Source organism: Callospermophilus lateralis, chromosome 3, assembly GCF_048772815.1.
Source record: "Callospermophilus lateralis isolate mCalLat2 chromosome 3, mCalLat2.hap1, whole genome shotgun sequence".
NCBI lineage: Eukaryota > Metazoa > Chordata > Mammalia > Rodentia > Sciuridae > Callospermophilus > Callospermophilus lateralis.
In genome coordinates, this window is record NC_135307.1 from 179,342,654 (window position 1) to 179,364,011 (window position 21,358).

At 37.4% G+C, this 21,358-nt stretch overlaps 1 protein-coding gene across 4 annotated transcripts in view; it reads left to right on the forward strand.

Moving 5' to 3' along the window:
* Ralgapb (Ral GTPase activating protein non-catalytic subunit beta) overlaps positions 1-21,236 on the forward strand; it is a 106,502-nt gene extending 85,266 nt beyond the window's left edge. For all 4 annotated transcript variants that reach the window (XM_076851839.1, XM_076851840.1, XM_076851841.1 and 1 more), the window contains 6 exons: positions 1,972-2,094; positions 4,717-4,853; positions 11,527-11,635; positions 12,571-12,649; positions 16,283-16,431; positions 17,100-21,236. In XM_076851839.1, coding sequence (XP_076707954.1) covers positions 1,972-2,094; positions 4,717-4,853; positions 11,527-11,635; positions 12,571-12,649; positions 16,283-16,431; positions 17,100-17,293 — 791 coding nt within the window. In that variant the 3' untranslated portion in view covers positions 17,294-21,236. The remainder of the gene's footprint in view (positions 1-1,971; positions 2,095-4,716; positions 4,854-11,526; positions 11,636-12,570; positions 12,650-16,282; positions 16,432-17,099) is intronic.
* The last annotated feature ends 122 nt before the right edge of the window (positions 21,237-21,358 follow it).

The window sequence follows — 21,358 nt, forward strand, 5'->3', positions numbered from 1 at the left end:
TAAACAAATTCAGTTTTCTATAAAAATACTATAATAAGTCTAGGTTATCTATAACAAACAATACAGTTTCCTAACAAGCAAGTTTTGTGTAATAAATACAGTTTTCTATTAATAGGTATGTTTTATAGTGGCTATTTTTAAAAAAAAAAAAACAGTTAAAGGTTACATTCTTGGGACATTATATCAAAACCTTTGTAGTAAACAAGCTGACTCTCTCAGAAATTCTTGCCCATCTCTGCAAATTCTTCTGAGGAACTGTAATCGGGATAACAAGGGACCAGAGCAGTATAAATTTAAACTTAAGGCCTTTGCCCCACCTGGCTAATGCATTTTGTTCCTGGGCTTCTGAAGTCATTGGAAGGTTCTCTGTTTGAAGTGAGTAATTCCTATGTCGCACTTTGAATTTTCTCAGTTCTTATGTCAACAAGATTATACTCTCTCAAGGTTTCCATTTATATATCATTGCGACTTGACCTCTAGTTTCTTCTAATTTTTACCACAGTTGAAGCTATAATTTTAATTTCCATATACCCTTGAATATATGCTTGAGTATATCTGTACCCTCCCATAAGTAGAATTGATAAATCAAAGTATATGCACATTTTTTTCCATTTTATGGCTATATCACTTGGGTGCTTATGGTTTTAAGTAACAGAAAACCTGTCTCAAACTAGCTTAGATATTGAAGGTCATTTTTTTGCCTCATGTAACTAAAAATTCCAGAGATTGGTTAAATTTTTTATATCATTTGAATAGCATTTGTTTTCTTTCTTTGTAATTTTCCTTTAGCTTTGTTTTCTACATCTTAGCTTTGTCTCTGAAGGCAGCTCAAAGATTTATATGGACATAATACACAAACCTGAAGAGAGAGATTAGCTCTGTCTCAGAATCCTTTTACTCCCCCAATTTTTGCATTGCACAGTAATTAGACTACCTCAAACCCATTCCAGTGGCAAGAAAAATGGAATGAGCCTGGTAGATAAGGTAGAGCTGGTATTTAGGTAAATCCCACCCATACTGCAGGCCTACTATAGAGTAGGGGCACTTGGAGTAGATGTTGGGGCAGTAACCACAGCGTCTACTGCAGTAGTGTCCAGCCTGTGTTTTAAGTGGTATTACTAGAACTCAGCCACATTTTACTTATGTATCGTCTGTGGCTACTTTCATTCTACAATGGAGAATTAAGTAAGTATGGCAGAAACCATATAGCCTGCAAAGCATAAAATATATGCTAACTGATCCTTCACTGGAAAAGTTTATTAACTCTGGTCTAAATTTCTTGTTTGCCATATCTTCACTTGCATCTTCTAATCCATTATTTTCTATTTTTCTTTCTTTCCTGAGAATTGCTTGTTTATTTCCTCTGCCCAACTTTTTGTCAAGGTGTTGGACTTTTATGTTAGGACATTGTGTTCATTTTAATTGAGAACAATACTAGTTCTCTGGAGTGTTTCTTTTAATTCAGTCTTGCTGGCTAAGAGCAGATACTTTTACTAACTGCCTGGATTTTTTTTTTATTGTATTATTGACCATTGGGGAATGTGGAACAGCAGCAGAGCCAAAGAGCAGTTGAGAGAGACCAGGGACAAAAGTACCTTGAAGCAGGTGTCTGCATACACACACTCTGTCCCTGCTCCTTTCAGAGGGACTGTGGTGGTCTTCCTTTGATTATTTACTTGTCTTAAAGTTACTGCTCCCTCCCTCTGCCTCATACAGAGGAGATAAAGATCCTGCTAATCAGAAGTGGGTCTGCTATAGAGTAGTTTCAAAAACTATGAAACTATGATTTTTATGACTTAAAGTTAGTATAAAGACATGTAATGAACATTTGTAGTTTATTCATCTTACACACTAATTGGTTCTTGTTAGAAACATGCATTCCTCTAGTGTCACTTTATTAGCATTTCATGAAGCACAAAGATTGGTTTTCCACACTGTTCAAAGAAGTAATGTAGTGTTTCTTATTCCTAGATGAGGTAGTTTCCTCTGAAGATGCTGGGGCTAGCATTTTCAATGGACAAAAGAAGGTGCTGTATTATGCTGATGCCCTGACGGAAATAGCTTTTGTGGTTCCTTCTCCTGTGGAGTCCTTGAGTAAGAGCATTTTTTGGCATGGTTCTGTTTTAGTATCTATTTGTATATTCAATATTATTGCATTGGAAGAGATTTTGAAATTATCTAAGGCACTCTCTAGCTTCTAAGGCATTATAACTATTAGATTATATATAGATACAAGATATTATCTTCCTATGAAGCCACATCCACAGCCCTTTTTATATTTTATTTTGAGACAGGGTCTCACTAAGTTGCTTAGGGCCTCACTAAATTGCTGAGGCTGGCTTTGAACTTGCAATCCTCCTGCATCAGCCTCCTAAGACGCTGGGATTACAGGCGTGTGCCGCCATACCTGGCTCTTGTCTTTCTTTCATAAAATTTAATCAATATTTAGATGGCTTGATTTCCAGTTTGTTCTTTGCAAATTATAAGTGAGCTCCTACCTCCTTTCCTAATCCCATGTGAGAGACTTTGTATGGAACCCCATAGAATCTTACAAGTAGAAGGATCTTATAATGGCACCAGGCTGATCTTCTGACACTGAGCTGGAAAAACTTGAACAGCCTAGAAAAGGTGGCGTAAGGATAACAGTGTTTCATACTTCTTAGTCTGAACTCACAATCATATTTTGCGTAGAACCTTTGCATTTTGCATACTAAGCCTGTTTCTTCATGTCTGATCAGACAATAGGTGGAAAATGTCACCTTTCTGAGACATTTGTAGGGTGGGGTATCTATATTACACTTTCATAGTCTCATCTTCAGGCTAATGATTTTTGTTGGGCCCTAGTTTGGCAACTTTCCAACTTTATACTTGGACCATTGATTTCTCACTCTGGGCCCCTCCCTGTCTTATACCCTAGGATCGGTTACATTCCTGGCAGGAAGGGCCTTCCATGATTTGGGTCACTATCCTAGCAGCTGCTTGCCTTCCTAGCAAGACTCTGTCTGCCAACCTAATTGAAGAAGCCAGGACCTGTTTCCAGTTGGCTGAGTACCTGCCTGTTTTCTCTGGCTGAGCCCGTTTGCCACCAGCAAGTTTCTCAGAGCTAGAGCCTTGTCATCCCACTATAGCTCCCACAGTTAGGTGTTTGTCTCCTGTCATGAAACATCCCCTATGCCTGTTGTGCCCCATTCCAACTCAAATTCTGTTTCTTGATTTTTTTCCCAATTTTTTTTAAGTTTTGTTTTGCTTTTAACTCAATGCTTGTCTCTCAACCAGATTGTTCTTTAATCTCAGAGACTAGTTCCTCTGTAGCTTTTGGATATCCTACTGTCTACTTGGCACTGTGCTCTATGAATATGTAATAAAAATTATTCAGAGAATAACAGATGCTTTTATTATATTCTACATCTGAAAAGTATCTTGTTTTCTAGTCTTCAGTCTGTTGTCCCATAGATCAGGAGAGCCAGCAAACTATAATGCGCATGCCAAATTCAGCCAAGAATGGGTTTTACATTTTTAAAGGGTTATCAGTAAAACATGAAGAAGAATATGCAACAGCGACCTATGTGGTCAGCAAAGCCTGAAATATTATGACCTGATCCTCTACAGAAAACATTTGTCAGCCTTGCTTTAAAAATAGTGCTTGTTAAAAATGAAATTATGGGGGCTAAGGTTGTGGCTCAGAGGTAAAGCGCTTGACTAGCATGCATGGGGCACTGGGTTTGATCCTTGGCACCACATAAAAATAAAATAAAAGTATTGTGTACACCTATAACTAAAAAATAAATATTTGAAAAAAAAAAATAAAATTATGGCTGTTACACATATAATCCCAGAGATTTGGGAGGCTGAGAGGCGGGAGGATCACAAATTCAAAGCCAGCCTCAGCAACTTAGGCCCTAAGCAACGTAGAAAGACCCTGTTTCTTTTCTTTTCTTTTTTTTTTTTTTTTATTATTGATTGTTCAAAACATTACAAAGCTCTTGACATATCATATTTCATACATTTGATTTAAGTGGATTATGAACTCCCATTTTTACCCCGTATACAGATTGCAGAATCACATTGGTTACACATCCACTTTTTTACATACTGCCATACTAGTGTATGTTGTATTCTGCTGCCCTTCCTATCCTCTACTATCCCCCTCCCCTCTCCTCCCCTCCCCTCCCATCCCATCTTCTCTCTCGAAAGACCCTGTTTCAAAATAAAAAATAAAATAAAGGTGGCTAAGGATGTGGCTCAATGGCTAAGTTCCCCTGGTAAAGTCCCCCACACACACCAAAAAAAAAGTATGGTATTTACAGGGAAATGGATGGAACTAGAGACCATAACATTAAGCAAAATTAGTTAAACTTAGAAGGTCAAGGGTTGTATATTTTCTCTCATATGCAGAAGCTAGAGAGGAAAAAGAAAAAGAAAGATGGGGGTGAATTTTGTAAAAGTCAAAGGGAGGTCACTGGAGGAAAGGGACCAAGGAGAGTGAGGTGTGAAGTGCTGGGGAGTGATGTTAGTCAAATTATATTGTTATATTGTGTGCATGTACAAATATGTAACAACAGATCCCATCGATATGTATAACTTTATGCACCAATAAAAAATGTGGAAGAAAATAGTGCTTATTTAAGTAATTTAAGTAGACTAGTTAGCATAATTAAACTTTTGCTCCAAAGGAGTAGCAGGTATGATCATTGATTTTTTTTCTTTACTCCATAGCTGATTCATTGGAAAGTAACATCTCAGACCAGGATAGTGACTCAAACATGGATCTTATGCCAGGAATTCTGAAACAGCCATCCCTGACACTTGAGCTTTTCCCCAATCACACAGACAATCTTAATTGCTCACAGAGGGTAAGTCATTTTGTTGTTGCTATCTCTCCAAAATTTGTGGTGAAATGGGCATAATTATTGAATCACATCTGCAAAGTTTCTAACTTTAACCTAGAGAATAATTATAGGAGAGTACTGACTCATTAATAATTGAAATCTTTTAAATGAAATTCTCCTAATAATTTTTTTCTACTGTGCAACAAGTAGTTCCTAAGACAGCCTTTGTTATTTTTCTTTATTTTGCCATGTTTGTTTCTTTTACCCATACCTTTTTCACTAAAGGTATAACAGTAGCTGTACATTATTCACTAAAGGTATAACAGTAGCTGAACATTCCATATCTTTAAATCATGAAATGTTCAACTTTGAAGTGTGATCATGTCGAGATTTCTAACAAACAAACCAGGAATGGAACCACCTTATGACCCAGCTATCCCACTCCTTGGTGTATTTTCTAAAGAACTATAATCAGCATACTATAGTGATACAGCCATATCAGTGTTTATAGCAGTACAGTTCACAGTAGCCAGGTTATGGAGCAGCCAGATACCTGTCAATAGATGAATAGATAAAGAAAATGTGATGTACAAAACAGACATGGAGACCAATGGAACAGAATAAAAGACACAGAGAAACTCACATCAATACAGTTATCTCATACTAAACAAAGGCACCATAAACATGCATTAGAGAAAAGATAGTCTCTTCAACAGATGGTGTTCAGAAAACTGTCAATCCATATGTAACAAAATGAAATTGAACCTCTACCTCTCACCCTGCACAAAACCCAACTCACAGTGGATCAAAGAGCTAGGATCAGACCAGAGACCCTGCACCTACTAGAAGAAAATGTAGGCCCAACTCTCCACCATGTTGTATAGGAACTGACTTCCTCAACAAGACTCCTAAAGCAGAAAAAGTAAAATCAAGAATCAATAAATGGGGGGCTGGGGATGTGGCTCAAGTGGTAGCGCGCTCACCTGGCGTGCGCGGGGCACTGGGTTTGATCCTCAACACCACATAAAAATAAAAAATAAAGATATTGTGTCCACCTAAAAAAAAAAAAAAAAAAAAACCTAAAAAATAAATATTAAAAAAAAATCAATAAATGGGATGGTATCAAATTAAAAAAGCTTCTTCACAGCAAAAGAAACAATCAATAATGTGAAAGAAAGAGCCTAAAGAATGGGAGAAAATCTTTGCCACCTTGTACCTCAGGTAGAGCATTATTCTCCAGGATATATAAAGAACTCAAAAAACTCAACACCAAAACAAAAACAAAAACAAATAACCCAATCAATAAATGAGCAAAGAAGCTAAACAGACGCTTCGCAGAAGAAGAAATACAAATGGTTAACAAATATATGAAAAAATGTTCAACATCTCTAGCAGTTAGAGAAATGCAGATTAAAAGCATGCTAAGATTCTATCTCACTCCAGTCAGAATGGCAATCATCCAGAATACAAGTAAGAACAAATGTTGGCGAGGATGTGGGGGAAATAGGTACACTCATACGTTGCTGGTGAGACTGCAAATTGATGCAAACACTCTGGAAAGCAGTATGGAAATTCCTTAGAAAACTTGGAATGGAGTACAGGGCTGTGGCTCAGTGGTAGAGCGCTTGCTTAGCATGTGTGGGGCACTGGGTTCGATCCCCCACACCACATAAAAATAAACAAATAAAATAAAGATAGTGTGTCCATCTACAACTTAAAAAAAAAGTATTTAAAAAAGAAAAGAAAAAGAAAATTTGGAATAGAACCACCATTTGACCCAGTTATCCGAATCCTCGGCATATATCCAAAGGGCTTAAAATCAGCATACTGTAGTGACACAGACACATCAATGTTTATAACAGCTCAGTTTATAATAGCTAAGCTATGGAATCAACTTGGGCACCCTTTGACAGATAAATGGATAAAGAAATTGTGATATATATACACAATGGAATATTACTCAGCCATAAAGAAGAATGAAATTATGGCATTTGCAGGTAAATGGATAGAATTGGAAACTACCATACTAAGTGAAATAAGCCAATCCCAAAAAACCAGAGGCTGAATGTTCTCTCTCATATGCAGATACTAACCATATGGGGAAGGTGGGTAAAAAAAGAGTAGAAGTTCATTGGATTAGACAAAGGGGAATGAAGGGAAAGGTGGGTAGATGGGAGTAGTAAAATGAATTGGAGTAACTTTCCTATATTCATATGTAGATACATGACCATTGTAACTACACATCATGTACAACCATAAGAATGGGAAATTATACTCCATGTGTGTATAGTATGTCAAAATACACTCTATTGTCATGTATATCTAAAAAGAACAAATAAAAATGCCTTGCCCAGTCACCTTCCATCTGCCACTGTGGACCTCTGAACTTCTCTGATGCTGATTACCCATAACTGTCCATACCCTACCTGATACAGAATAAGAGCTTTGGGTTACTTCCCCCAACTTCTCCCTCTTTCAACAGGAAGCAGTTTGGAGATGTTGTCACCCATTTTTCCATAGAAATGGAATATAGAAATTGACAGGAAATATAACAATGATCCACTTTATTTTTTTATTGATTTTATTATTTTTTAATACACTGCAGTGGAATGTATTAAGATTCTTATTACACATATAGAGCACAATTTTTCATATCCACTTTATGCTTTGAACATAGCCCTTGCTGCTGTGCCACTGCAACTTATTATTTTTTAAAAAATATTATTTTTTATTTTTAGGTGGACAGAATATCTTTATTTTATATTTAGTGCTGAGGATCGAACCCAGTGCCTCACATGTGCTAGGCAAGAGCTCTATCACTGAGCCACAAACGTAGTTGCTGCAACTTATTTTTAAAATGGACCTTTCTTTCTCTTTCTCTTTTTCTGCCCCTCCCTAATCTCAGGGGAAATAGGATTACCCCGTTCCTGCTGATGGGTAGATAAACCTTCTTCTCCTTTTTCTCAAAATAAATAAATAAATAAATAAATAAAAGAACCAGTTTTAAAAATGAAGAAAAAAAATGTGGTACACACACACACACACACACACACACACACAATGGAGTTTAGTCATAAAAAATTATGGCATTTGCTGCTAAATGAATGGAACTGGAGAATATCATGCTAAATGAAATAAGCCAGATTCACAAACTTAAGGATCAAATGTTTCCTCTCATATGTGGAAGCCCCAGCAAAATAAGGGGGAAAGGGGCATGCGGCGGGGAGAAACCAGATATCGTAAAGATACAAGGAAAATCAGTGGAATAGAAGGAAATTGAAAGGGAGAGGAGAGAAAATGTGGAATGAATTTGACAAAATTATGCTACTTTCATGTATAAATACAGTGAATTTCACCTTTATGTGTATACATAAAGCACCACTGAAAATAGACAAGTAAACAAGTGAAAGGAAGACCAGAAAAATAGAGGAAAGAGAATGGGGGGAGGGAGGAGGAGAGGCGGCAAAGGGGAAGATACCTTGGATTGAAATGGAGTAAATCTAATTTTGATTTTTATCAAAATAAGCCCAACTATTATTTGTAACTATAATGCATTTATTTAAAAAAAGTGTGACTATATAAAAATGGCAACACTTTGGAGAGTAACTTAGTATGGCAGTCCTGCTTATCTGCTATCTCAATTTTTTTTTAAATACTTTTTTTAGTTGTAGATGGACACAATACTTGTATTCATTTTTAGGTGGTGCTGAGGATTGAACCCAGTGCCCCATACATTCCAGGCAAGTGCTCTACCACTGAGCCAAAACCTCAGCCCGTGCTATTTCACTTTCTACCAATTTGTCAGCCATGTTCAACCAAGTTCCAAAATATTAAATGAAAAGTTCTAAAAATAAATCATTCATAAGTTTTAAATTATACACTATTCTGTATAGCTTGGTGATTTCTCATGTGGTCCTACTTTATCCTGCACAGGAGGTGACCCATCCTTTTGGACAGCATATCTACACTGCATATGCTACCTGTTAGTATTCTTGGTCATGGCATTGGGGCATTGCAATGCTTGTGTTCAAGTAACTCTTACAATGGAACTTAATGCTATATCATACTACTTTTGTTCCTCTCATCATGTTGGTACTATATCATCTTAAATCATCACAGAAAGAAGGATATGGATATAATATAATGTTATCTTGTAAGAGAGAGAATATATTTATACAGATTTTATTATAGTATATTATTATAATTATTCTATTTTATTATTAGTTATTGTTAATAACTCAGTGTCCTAATTTATAAACTTAACTTTATCATAGTTATGAGTGTATAGGAAAAACATAGTATATGTAGCAATCAGTACTAACTGGTTTCAGGCATCCACTGGTTAGGGAGGTTTTGAACATATCCCCTGTAGACAAGGGGAGATTACAGTATGTGAATAAATACACTGTGTGTGGTACAACAGCCCCTGCTAAAAGAAAAGGGGTTTTTGTTTTATACTTTTTCTTTCTTTTCCAACAGATGTTATTTCCTTATCTATATTTCCCTCATGTAATCTCTTAATTTTTACTGAAAAATGACCAAGTAAGTGGTAACAAGAGTATAGGACCAGATCATGAGTTCAGGAAGATTAATTTAGAACAATTAATTTAAAAGCTGAAAGAAGTATAAACTTGACTGAAGGTATTCTGCAATTTTACAGGATTTTAGTTTGGCTCCTTCCATGGTGAAAATTGTCAACATAGGCATCTCATTTAAAAGGAATATGGGAGGGGTCCTACCTTTAAAATTGATTTAGGAAAAACCATCAAGTTATATACGACTCCCTGAGGTACCAGTCTTGATTTTGCATATCCAGAGTTTTAAAGTTTTCCAGAGTACAATTTTGAGAGGATCAAGTGGTAGTAAAGTGTGGCAGCCAGAGCAAATGTCAAGGTTAGCTGCCGGAGTACTCATTTTCTGAATGCCATTGCAGTTCAGCCTTCAAACCCAGAGAATGATGACTCTTAAAGCACCATGTGTTTACTTACCATTTACACTGTAGACTACTTACAAACTCAAAAAAGGAAAATCAAATGGTTATTTCAATAAACACAGAAAAGCAGCTAACAAAACAGTATCACCCATTTATGAGAAAAATTCTCAGCGATCTATTAATAGAAGCAAGCTTCCTTAACCTGATACAGAGCATTGACTAAGAACCTACAGCTAACATTATACTTAACACATTGTACATTATCCTTGAATGCTTTTCCCCCTGAGATGAAGGACAGGTAAGGCAAGTTCCTATGATTTCTGTTTAAGGGTCTTATACAGAGAAATAAGTCTAGAAAAAAGAAATAAAATGCATAAAAATTGGAAAACAAGAAGTGAAACTACATGTACTGCAGATGACATGATCATGTATGTAGAAAGTGTTAAAAGAATCTATTTTTAAAAAATATTTATTTTTTAGTTATAGGTGGACACAATGTCTTTATTTTACTTTATGTGGTGCTAAGGATCGAACCCAGTACCTCACTCATGCTAGGTGAGCACTCTACCTCTGGAACCACAACTCCAGCCCAAAGAATGTATTTTTTGCATCTTTTAGAACTATTGAATGAGTGTAGTGTGTTGGGGAAGATTTTAAGATGACCTCAAGTGACCATTGCCCTTGTAGAATGTCCTGCCCTTATGTGTAGTGGAACCTGTGAATATGATGGGATATCCCATAATCAAGCTGTATTACTTGGCAAAGGGATTTTGTGAGTATAATTAAAGTTATTTTGAGTTAGCCAAATGGGAGATGACCCACACAGACCTGACCTCTCAGGAGCCCTTTATATCTAGGGTTAGAGATCAGAAATGGGGAAAATTAAAGTTAAAGAAAATTAAATGCCATGCTGCTAAGAAAATAGTCCCTGAATATGCTGAATTGGTTTGGGAGAAATCTTGGAACAGTCATTTTCTGTGAATGCAGAGTAGAAGCACAAATCTGGGGGGCTTGCCATGAACTCTGGACATTTGGTGAAGACATATTTCTGTGCTAATAAAACAGTTTAAATTTTAAAATGTAACTTTTCTATATATGGGCTTGGTATAGGGCTTTAGCACAACCAGCTTGCTGCATGCCCTACAGTGGGTTGGCTCAGAATGCCAGTTTGCCAAGGGAGAGCCCCATAGTCCTATTAGCCTTGGAGAAAAATGTAAAGCCAGTTGGGTGGCAGGAAAGCCAGAGCACATTGTTCTTGATAGGAAAGTCCCAAGAACTCTTTTTGCCGATAAGGAAAAGGATTAGGCCTAAATTGCTAGGAAACATCTGGTCTGAAAATTAGGAATAACTTGCTGATATATGAGACATTTTAGTGTTTCCAGGCAAAGTAGTGATACTTTCTGATGGAGAAAGCATCCTTTTTCTGGTTATAATATAGACTCAAATCCCTTTAAGCCCCTTTTAAAACATAGCAAAATTAGCAAAAAGGTAGGTATGCAAACTAAAATTGTTCAGTATTCCTTGTCTCTTTTCCTTTGACAATTTCAGGACTTCATTTCCTCTTTCTAGGTTAAGACTGATTAAAAAAAAAAAAAAAAAAAAAAAGAAGCCAAAGAAGTGTTTTCTGGCAAATGTATTTTGCATTTTTTTTCCTGAAGTGATTTCATGACCTGATACTTACATTGTAAGCTGAATATCTTACATAAATGTATGACTGGGTAGTTTTATGAAGTCTGCACTTTTTCTCTCCTCTTCTTCATATAGCTCAGTCCCAGTTCCAGAATGAAGAAGCTGCCTCAGGGTCGCCCTGTGCCTCCTCTTGGACCTGAGACAAGAGTTTCTGTGGTCTGGGTAGAACGCTATGATGATATAGGTATTGTATAAGGACATTGTCCATAAATAAAATAACACAATGACAGTGACCTGCCAAATGTCTGAAGGAAGTGGGAGCAGAGGCATGTTGTAGTGGCCAAGAGCAGGGATTAGAATCCAGCAAGCCTGGGTTTGTGTCTCATTTCCACTGCTTAGTTGCATTAACTTTGAGATTGTTCATCTGTAAAATGGAGATAATCATGCCACTTACTTCACAATTATAAAGATTCTATGAGACTAGTTGATAGAAAACTTTTAACTATTTCTGTTGGTATCAGAGTTAATGTCCCAATCTTCCCACGACCTCTGGAGAAGGGAAGGGGAAGGATTTCATACACAATATTTCCATGTGCTCTGTCTAGTTTTAATATAAAGGTTAATTTGTCTTTAAGTGTCCTACTATGGATGTTTTTTTGTGGTATTTATGTAAGCAACATGAGAGCGTTAGAAATGCATACTTACCGTAGAATCCCAGAGTTTGTGGGAAACTACAGTAGTTGCTTTCCAGCCAAACCCTCACAGACCATGGATCATATTCTGAAAATCCTTCACTTTAGATGAACTTAACTAAAGTATTTCTTGAGGGAGGGTTTTTTTTTTTCCATCTAGGGGAATCATTAGGATTACATAGGAGAGCATGGTCTGTATATTTTTTTGTCTGTCTATGTAAAGAGGTTAGAAAATTGGGGGCTGGGGATGTGGCTCAAGCGGTAGCGCGCTCGCCTGGCATGCGTGCGGCCCTGGTTCGATCCTCAGCACCACATACCAACAAAGATGTTGTGTACGCCAAAAACTGAAAAATAAATATTGAAATTCTCTCTCTCTCTCTCTTAAAAAAAAAAAAATTAAAAAAAAAGAGAGATTAGAAAATTGGATTTCTTATTGTTTGGGGAAAATGAGAGGGATATTAATTTTAATGTTATTATTTCTTTGCAGAAAATTTTCCCCTTTCAGATCTGATGACAGAGATCAGTACTGGCGTGGAAACTACTGCAAATAGTAGCACTTCTCTGAGGTACATTTTTTTTTTTTTATTTGCTTGAAGCTTATCAGCATGTCTGTTTTTATGTCAGTTGTAGCTTAATAAAGAAGGAATTATAGGGCCTGGAGTTGTAGCTCAGCAGTAGAGCGCTTGCCTTGTACGTGAGGCACTGTGTTGGATTCCCAGCACCACACTAAATAAGCAAATAAAATAAAGGTCCATCAACAACTAAAAAGAGATTTTTTTTTAAAGAAGGAATTATAAAACAAAAAGATTAAAGGCAAAAAATAAAAATAAAGAATCAAAAGTTTGTACATACATGCACAAGGTTATCAAATTTGTGAGAATTTTTAAAAAGCACTTTATTGAGGTATTTATGATACATAAAAAGTTGTACACATTTTAAATTTGTTTTATTTAATGAGCTTGGAGATAAGTATGCATGAAACCATCATCACAATCTATGCTGTAAGCATCCATCATCTTCAAAAGTTTTCTCCTGCCTTTTTATTTATTATAATTGTTGTTATTGCTTTGTGATAAGAACACTTAACATAAGACCTACCCATTAAGCAAAAATTTAAGTAAACAATTCAGTATAGTTAACTTTAGCCACTGTATTATACAGTTGATTTCTAGGACTTATTTATCCTGCATGATGGAAACGTTTTACCATTTCATTAATTTCCCTGTTCCCTCTTTCTCCATCCCCATTCTACTCTCTGCTTTTATTGATTTGATTATTTTAGATTCATCATGTAAGTGGTATCATGTAAAATTTGTCTTTTGATTGGCTTGTTTATTTCACTTGGCATAATGTTCTCCAGATTCATCCATGTTACTATAACTGGCAGAATTTCCTTCTTTTTAAAGCTGAAAAATATTCTGTTGTATATATATATATGTATATATTTTTAATCCATTCATCTCTTGGGACATCCAAGGTGCTTCCATGTCTTGGCTGTTGTGAATAATGCTGCAGTGAACATGCAAGTGCAAATAAACCGCTTTGAGGTCCTCTTATATATCCAGAAGCAGGATTGCTGGTTCACATGGTAGTTCTGTTTTTAGTTTTTTGAGGAATTGCCTTAATGATTTCCATAGTGGCTGCATTAATTTACATTCCCATTAATAGTGTACATGGATTCCTTATTCCCTATATCATCACCACACTTAGCCTTGCTTATTTGTTCTTTTAAATGGTCATTCTAACTGGTATGAAATGATATTTCATTGTGGTTTTAATTTGAGTTTCCCTGATAATCAGTGATGTTGAGCACTGAATTTTTAAATAATATAATTAATTCCTGTTTTACATTTGCCTGTAGTAAAAGGAAAAATGGAGAAGAGGCAGCATTAATAAATATTAATGAAGGGGCTGGGGTTATAGAGCACTTGCCCAGCATGGTTGAGAACTTGGGTTTGATCTTCAGCACCGCATAAAAACAAATAAATAAAATAAAGGTTAAATTCTTAAAGTATTAATGAAGACTGTGTTAATAATTAAGATGGAAATGATGGAGTTAAATTGGAAAAATAATCATTCTGGATAATAGCAGTTAAAATATCCTAATTTAATGAACTATTTAACGGGAAAGTATTTTGAAGTAAAATGTAATACTAATTTTGTTAATATGTTAAAATTTCTGTTTTACCTGCCCATTTACAAAAAGAATAAGAAGAGCATATGATTCTAAGATAATAACGTATTGTTTGATCTTTATAATTTTCAAGACATTTTGCTTGTTGGTTTTTGGTTTACAACTCCAAGTTATAATTATCATCCCTGTTTTACCAGTAGGATAAAATATGCCCATAGAGGTTATTCCTCAGCCCCATGCACTCAGTAAATGCAGAAGAAGGGATCCAAACCCAGGCCTTTTCCCTCAGTTGCTAATCTCATCTTTACATCACAGAGCTGTCCCCAAACTTAGTATTTTAACTTCAGTTCCTTCTGTTTACATCATCTGATACTAATTGCATGTAAGATGAACTTATTCTAACATTGTTAGATTATTATTGAAGAAAACCTATAGAGTTGGTGTTTGTTCATTTGTTTGTTTGTGGTACTGGGAATTAAACCCAGGGGTACTCTATGCTTGAACTACATCCCCAACCCTTTTTTTTTTTGAGTCAGGGTTCCAATGAAACAGTTGCTTGTTCTGGTCTCTAACTTGGCAATCCTCTCTCACCTTCCTAAGTAGTTTATTTTAACACTATCATTTAATTTTTTTTTTCTAAAAAAGGAAGTCATTCTTAAAAGTTTCATGTTTTTCATGTTGAAGTAATCTTAAACAAATTATAGGTTTCATAACATTCTAAATATATCAGTATGTATTCCTTAAGAACATTTTTCAGATAGCTAATGATAACATTATCCCAATAATAAAGTTAATAATACTCACATTTCTCCACATTCCCTAAAAATTTCTTTACAACTGGTTTATTCAATTCAGAATTCATTCCACGACTATGCATCTGGTGTTAACTCCTTCCATCTCTTTTACTCTGGAACAACTTCCTTTTTTCATGATGTTGATTGCTGAAGAGACTATGGGATAGTTGTCATAAGGATGGCATTTCTATAGCTAGTTGGAAATAGACCTTTAACTGACTTACACTGTTTTGTGGTTTTAATCTTTTTAGGTCAAAAGTTGTAATAAGGGGCTGGGGATGTGGCTCGGGCAGTAGCGCGCTCGCCTGGCATGCGTGCAGCCTGGGTTCGATCCTCAGCACCACATACAAACAAAGATGTTGTGTCTGCTGAAAACTAAAAAAAAATAAATATTAAAAAAATTCTGTCTCTCTCTCTCTGTCTCTCAAAAAAAAAGTTGTAATAAGATATGGCTGTAAAATTTGTATTTTATTGGTAGGTTAGCAAAGTTTAAAATTCAGCTTGGGGACAGAATTACTCTAGGATTTATTATTTTTTAAATGTCTTGAAAAATTAACTCAGTATTTCTTCTGTTAAACTCACTTTGCCTCTATAGAAAGAAAATGTGTTATAAAGAAAAAAGCCCCCAACTTAGAGCATCACATAATAACATGAGTACCTCCTGATGGGTTGGCCTATCCATGATGTGTGATATGTGACTCACTCGTTCAGAGGTGCAGTTGCTGACCTTAGCATCTGCCAGTCAGTTAGTGGCTCTAGCAGCTTTGGCCCTGCCAAGATGTGGCCATTTATCACCTCAGCTGAAGAGGCCACTTGCCGCCAGTTCAGACTGATGACCCTCCCAACCTCTTCTCTTGACTTCCAGAATTTCCACCCTGAGCTTCAGCTGTTTCTCATTTGCTCTGAGGTATATCCTCCACTGTGCTGGAATTCCCTGCACTCTGGCAAGTATATTATTTTCCCTACAAAAGGGAAAGCTAAGTAGAAGTCCCATAGCTTGCTGCTGGATTTGCAGCTTCCTACAATAGATTCTTGGCTTTTCTATCTTGTCTCCCCAGTGGTTTTCTAAGCATTCTTCTCAACCTTTGTTGACACAAAAAGCCTGACTCCAGAAATGAGCACTTAGAGCTAAGTGTTATGGATACAGCAACATGGCCTCCCAGAAAGAGGATTGTCAGCAACAGCATAGGAGATGCGGGCTATTCTGATGCTACATATGGGGGACTTTAGTTCTTATGTGTCTGAGCTGAAAAGACTTTTCTTTTCTTAAGATCTACAAATCTTGAAAAAGAAGTTCCAGTTATCTTCATACACCCTTTAAACACTGGATTGTTCCGGATAAAAATCCAAGGAGCCACTGGAAAATTTAACATGGTCATCCCTCTTGTGGATGGGATGATAGTCAGCCGGCGAGCACTCGGTAAGGTTTTCATGTGCGCTGAGGGACTGAGGTTTCTTTCCTTCGTTCTATTAAAACTTTTTTTGGTACTGGGGATTGAAGTCGGGGCCCTCAACCACTGAGCCACATCTGCAGCCCTATTTTGTATTTTATTTAGAGACAAGGTCTCGCTGAGTTGCTTAGCACCTTACCATTGCTAAGGTTGGCTTTGAACTCTCAATCCTCCTGTCTCAGCCTCCAGAGCTGCTGGGATTACAAGTATGCACCATCACACCCAGCTCTTTTAACACTTTTATAAACCAAAAAATAGTAAAAATAAGGAAAAGATACTATTATTTTCTAGAGTCTATATGTAGAAAATGCTACTATTCTTGTTAAAAAGGAAGCACGTTTTGTTCTGTTTTAAACTGTCTTTAGTAAGTGCAAATGGGACTTCACAAACTTTGAATATTAGTCAAGGAAGATATCTGTTTGCAAGCCAGGGCAGGAAATGGATTGTCAAACCAGATTTTGATTCTGAGTTCCCTCCTCATTGTCATTCTTGTGCTGGTTTGTTCTTAGTGCTGTGCCTGTCTCTCTGGGATGGGAAGTTATGCGAATGGAATGAGGTAGTGAGGAGGAGGGACAGGTCCTCTCAGAGGTCACCTGACGACTGGCTGTTGACAATTATTTTATCCTCTCTTTTCAAGGCTTTCTGGTGAGGCAGACTGTAATAAACATTTGTAGAAGAAAGAGACTGGAAAGTGACTCCTACAGCCCACCACATGTCCGTCGGAAACAGAAAATCACCGACATCGTCAACAAGTACCGTAACAAGCAGTTGGAGCCAGAGTTTTATACTTCACTTTTCCAGGAGGTTGGACTCAAGAGCTGCAGTTCTTAGACCACTGTCTGTCTAGGAAGTTGAACTCCAGTGTGGGGACTGTAATATCAAAGCAAGACAGTTTGATAGGTGATCACTGTAAAAATAAACAAATCACTCCCCAAGAGCTTGCTGTTTAATCACCGGAATAGAAGAAACACATCGTAAACCCATTGGATAGAAGACTTTTGGCTTTCTAGTGAAATGGGCTCCCAGACACAATCATATTCCTGCTGGTAATGACGATAAACATTTTAGCCATAAACTTTCTTTTAAAAGTGACAATTTTAGTTAAATAGAAGCCTTTTGAGGAGAAAGGTTTTTAATGCATCTCAGTTAAACACATGTATTGGTAGTATCAACAAATTTGCAAATTAGAAGTTGAAGATAGTTTTATACCTCACTTTTTAGGAGGTTGTATTCAAAATCAAAATCTGTCTCACAATCTTCCAGGACACTTACAGGCTTGTGCTGACAGAATGGAGGAGAAGGAAAGGAGTTTCAGCCTTCTGCTCACTTGTAGGTCCATTTGTCATCCAACTGTCAAACTGACAAAAAGAAAAGAACATAAATGTCCTTGGCTCAGAAAAGAAGTCTGACATTAACATATTCCATATTTTCTCTCCATATTTAAACAAGCTGCCATGCTCATCACTACTCAGATTTCTCTGAAGGCCTCAGTTCCTGAGTGGACAGATTACAATGGAGGCTCAGCCTTGTCCTTTAATGGAGATACTAATGAAGTTTGTGGGGTTTCAAAGCTGTCAGACAGCAGTGATGCCTCTACTCTCCATTATTTGTCTCCAGCTTGGCGACAAAATAACAGCTTAAATATGTGTGATTCTTGATTACATATCAAGAAATATAAATTCACAACAGGGTTGAAAATTATTTAGTTTCATCCATTATCCCTTATTTCAGGACCAAGCAGCAAACTGTAATAGTTGATGAAGGATTCTCATTTGGGGTTCAGGAAGTAGCCTCTCAATGCTACTACTTCAGGTCTCTTCTGGAAAGCTCGTGGATTGCATCATGATTGGCAAATGTTAGTGGCTACCTCCTTGGGCAGATGCTGTTAAAAATGGCTGACTTGCTGTCAGGACTTTGCAGCTAAAGACCCAGCAAATCCCTGCCAGGGTTTTGGAAATATTTCTGTTACCTCGCTGCTACTTTTCTGCCAGGGATAAAACTTTGGAGGTGGCCAAACCTAGATGCAGACCATCCTTACAAGGATTCCTGTTAGAGTGCTATAGTATATACCATTCATTTCTTCTTTTTTTGTGTGTGCTTTCTTCTTTAGCAAGATTATTTTGTATGAAGAAAAATAAGTGACATTTGAAGTACAAAGAATAGTGATCAGAGTTGTTCAAGGATATTTTTCCACTTGCACTCTAATGTTATTAGGTTCTGTAGGTCAGGGCTACACTGGCCTGTTTGGCTTGGTGTTTCAGTCATTTTCTTAGAGGGTCAGAGGTAGTATAGGACCTAATTCTTTGCCAGACAACTATCCCAGAAGTATGCATTTTGCCACCTCTGAGCAAGAAATGTGGGCATAGCAGCTCTTGGTCATAAGTTGGCCACACCCTTTTCTTCCTTTTTGTAAGCTCAGGTAAAGTTAACCTTCCCCTCCTCCTTCTATTACTCTAGTTTCTATTCAGGGTATAATATTATTTAATAATTGGTTTTCTTTTTGAGCTGGGCAATAAGTTGATGTTTCCAGATGGTATGGGAGGAGGGGAGGAATGTGTGATAAAGATTTAGTGATTTATACTCTAAAAATGATTTAGTAGCTCCGCAAGAATAAGGTAAGGCTTAATTACTTTAAAGGAAATATCAGATTGATATTTCATGGGAAAATGATCCCTTGTTCTGGTTGAAGTGAACAAAGAAGGCCATAAATGAGTGTGTAACTCAGAACATTCCAGAGGTTAAAAATAACTGATGTTGATGGACTTCCTCAGTGTGATTCTTCAGATAAATCTTTTACTATTGTCATAGTTTAAATGTCAGAACAATATACAGTATGTGTGTGTTGAGGATTTACTTGCCGATTCTTTAGATAGCTCTAGTTTCTGGCAACTCTTTAGAATTCTAATGACTTTGGCAAGTGAATACTTTTGCAGTCTGGGAGACTTGGTGGTCCCCCAGGGAAGGAGTTGCGACCTTCCCCCCACCGGGGTATACAGAGCCAACATACTGTCTGATCCACGTACCTCACCAAGTGCTGGTTCCTTCTGCTCAAAATTTCATCTGTCTAAAAAGGGAGTGTGGTATGAACCCTTGGACCTTTCACTAGTATGACTTGGGATTCATGGTCACTAAGGTCACCTAATTGCCTGTATTAAAAATCACTTTGAGCCAGGCGTGGTGATGCACACCTGTAATCCCAGCAATTTGGGAGGTTGAGACAGGAGGATCACGAGTTCAAAGCCAGCCTTGGCAAAGGTGAGGTACTAAGCAACTCAGTGAGATCCTGTCTCTAAAGTACAAAATAGGGCTGGGGGATGTGTGTGGCTCAGTAGTTGAGTGCCCCTGAGTTCAATCCCTGGTACCCCCCCCCCAAAAAAAATCAACTTTGAGTAGAATATTGCCAGAGGAACATATTTAATACCTGGTAATAATCTTTAGTAGTCCACTTTGGCTGCATATGCTGGGGGTGGATGCATGTGGCATTCTGGGAAGAAGAAAGCACTGCCCAAGAGACAGGTGAATCACTCCTCATGCTCCCTTCTGAAGTTTCAGGAAGGTGGGGACTTTGCTCCTCTTTGGGAGCATTAAGGACAAAGGAGGGCTCTTACCTTTGTAACCCTTTCCATGTCTAACCACCTCTCCCTTTCATCCAGGGCTTCCTCCTAAGACCCTCTCCTGTCCTTTGGAATAATACAAGGCAGGAGCTGTTCCCCTCCCTAGCCACACACACACACACACACACACAGACACACACACACACACACTCGTGCTTTCCTTGGCTTCCAGGTTCTCTTTTTCAAGACAGTCCTTCTCTGCTCTCATTTGTGTATACAAAATACCTATGCCTTTGGCCAGTAATGTCAGTTGCCCACCAGTTGTGTGCGCAAGGTGATCATGAACAGTTCCTTCCTACATGTGCTGGGGAAGCATTTGTCAGGCTCTGCAGACTGATTTCTAGAGACAGTCTTTGAGAGTATTTATTTCTGTTGAAAAGTAGAGCTTCACCCAAAGCCAAAGTCGGTCTTTTGCGAAGACCTGTTTTTTGGTAGATGTTGACATAAGTACTGGACACTCCCACTCATTCAGCATTGTAAGACCCATTCAGATTATAGCTTCCTAAAAAGATTGATGTGTATGTTTACACAAACTGATATTGGAGCCAGCTGGTCTGCTTCAGGGCTCCCGACATCCTCTTCCTGAGATGGAGAGATTGGAGGGATCCTTTGGATGGTGTGGAGTCAGACCATGGTCTTTCAGCAGCTAACAAAGCCATGCACTGTGTGGTGTTCTTCTCAGAATATTGACCCTTGTTCTTCAGACACTTTTCATTTTTTTAATGGTGAGGGAAAAAGGTGTAATTTGGGATTCCACAGTGCCTTGCATATAGTAGGCGCCCAATAAATATTTGTTGAAGCAAACCAAGTTTCCCAAGTCCTTGTCTCCTGCAGTGACCAAGATATCTTTTTCTGAAGGGCTTGGCAGTCGTGGCTAAAAACTAAGCAGTATCATTATTTGCTTGAAACCATATATACGATTTGTATGAATTTCGGTATGTTGCCAAGACATGATCTTTTTCTTATTGTATTTTCTGTAAATACTTCTGGCACTGAACTGTAAAGTAAAGGTGAGATGTAAATATAAAGGTGTACCTGTGTCCCCTCACCTCCTGTGTTTGATCTTTGTCAGCTAGGGAAGAAGGTCTAGAGGTCTGTTTGTATTTATGCCGATCTTTGTCCAGAAGAAATCCATGGAATACTGAATGTAATACATTTAGTTAATTAAATTTTAAGGAGATTCTTATCTAATAACTGTGTGTGCTTTTGGATACAGGCTGGGGACTTGCGCAATTTTACTCTTTTCAGGGAGTCTGCTTGTCTTTGATGGCCCTTCATAATT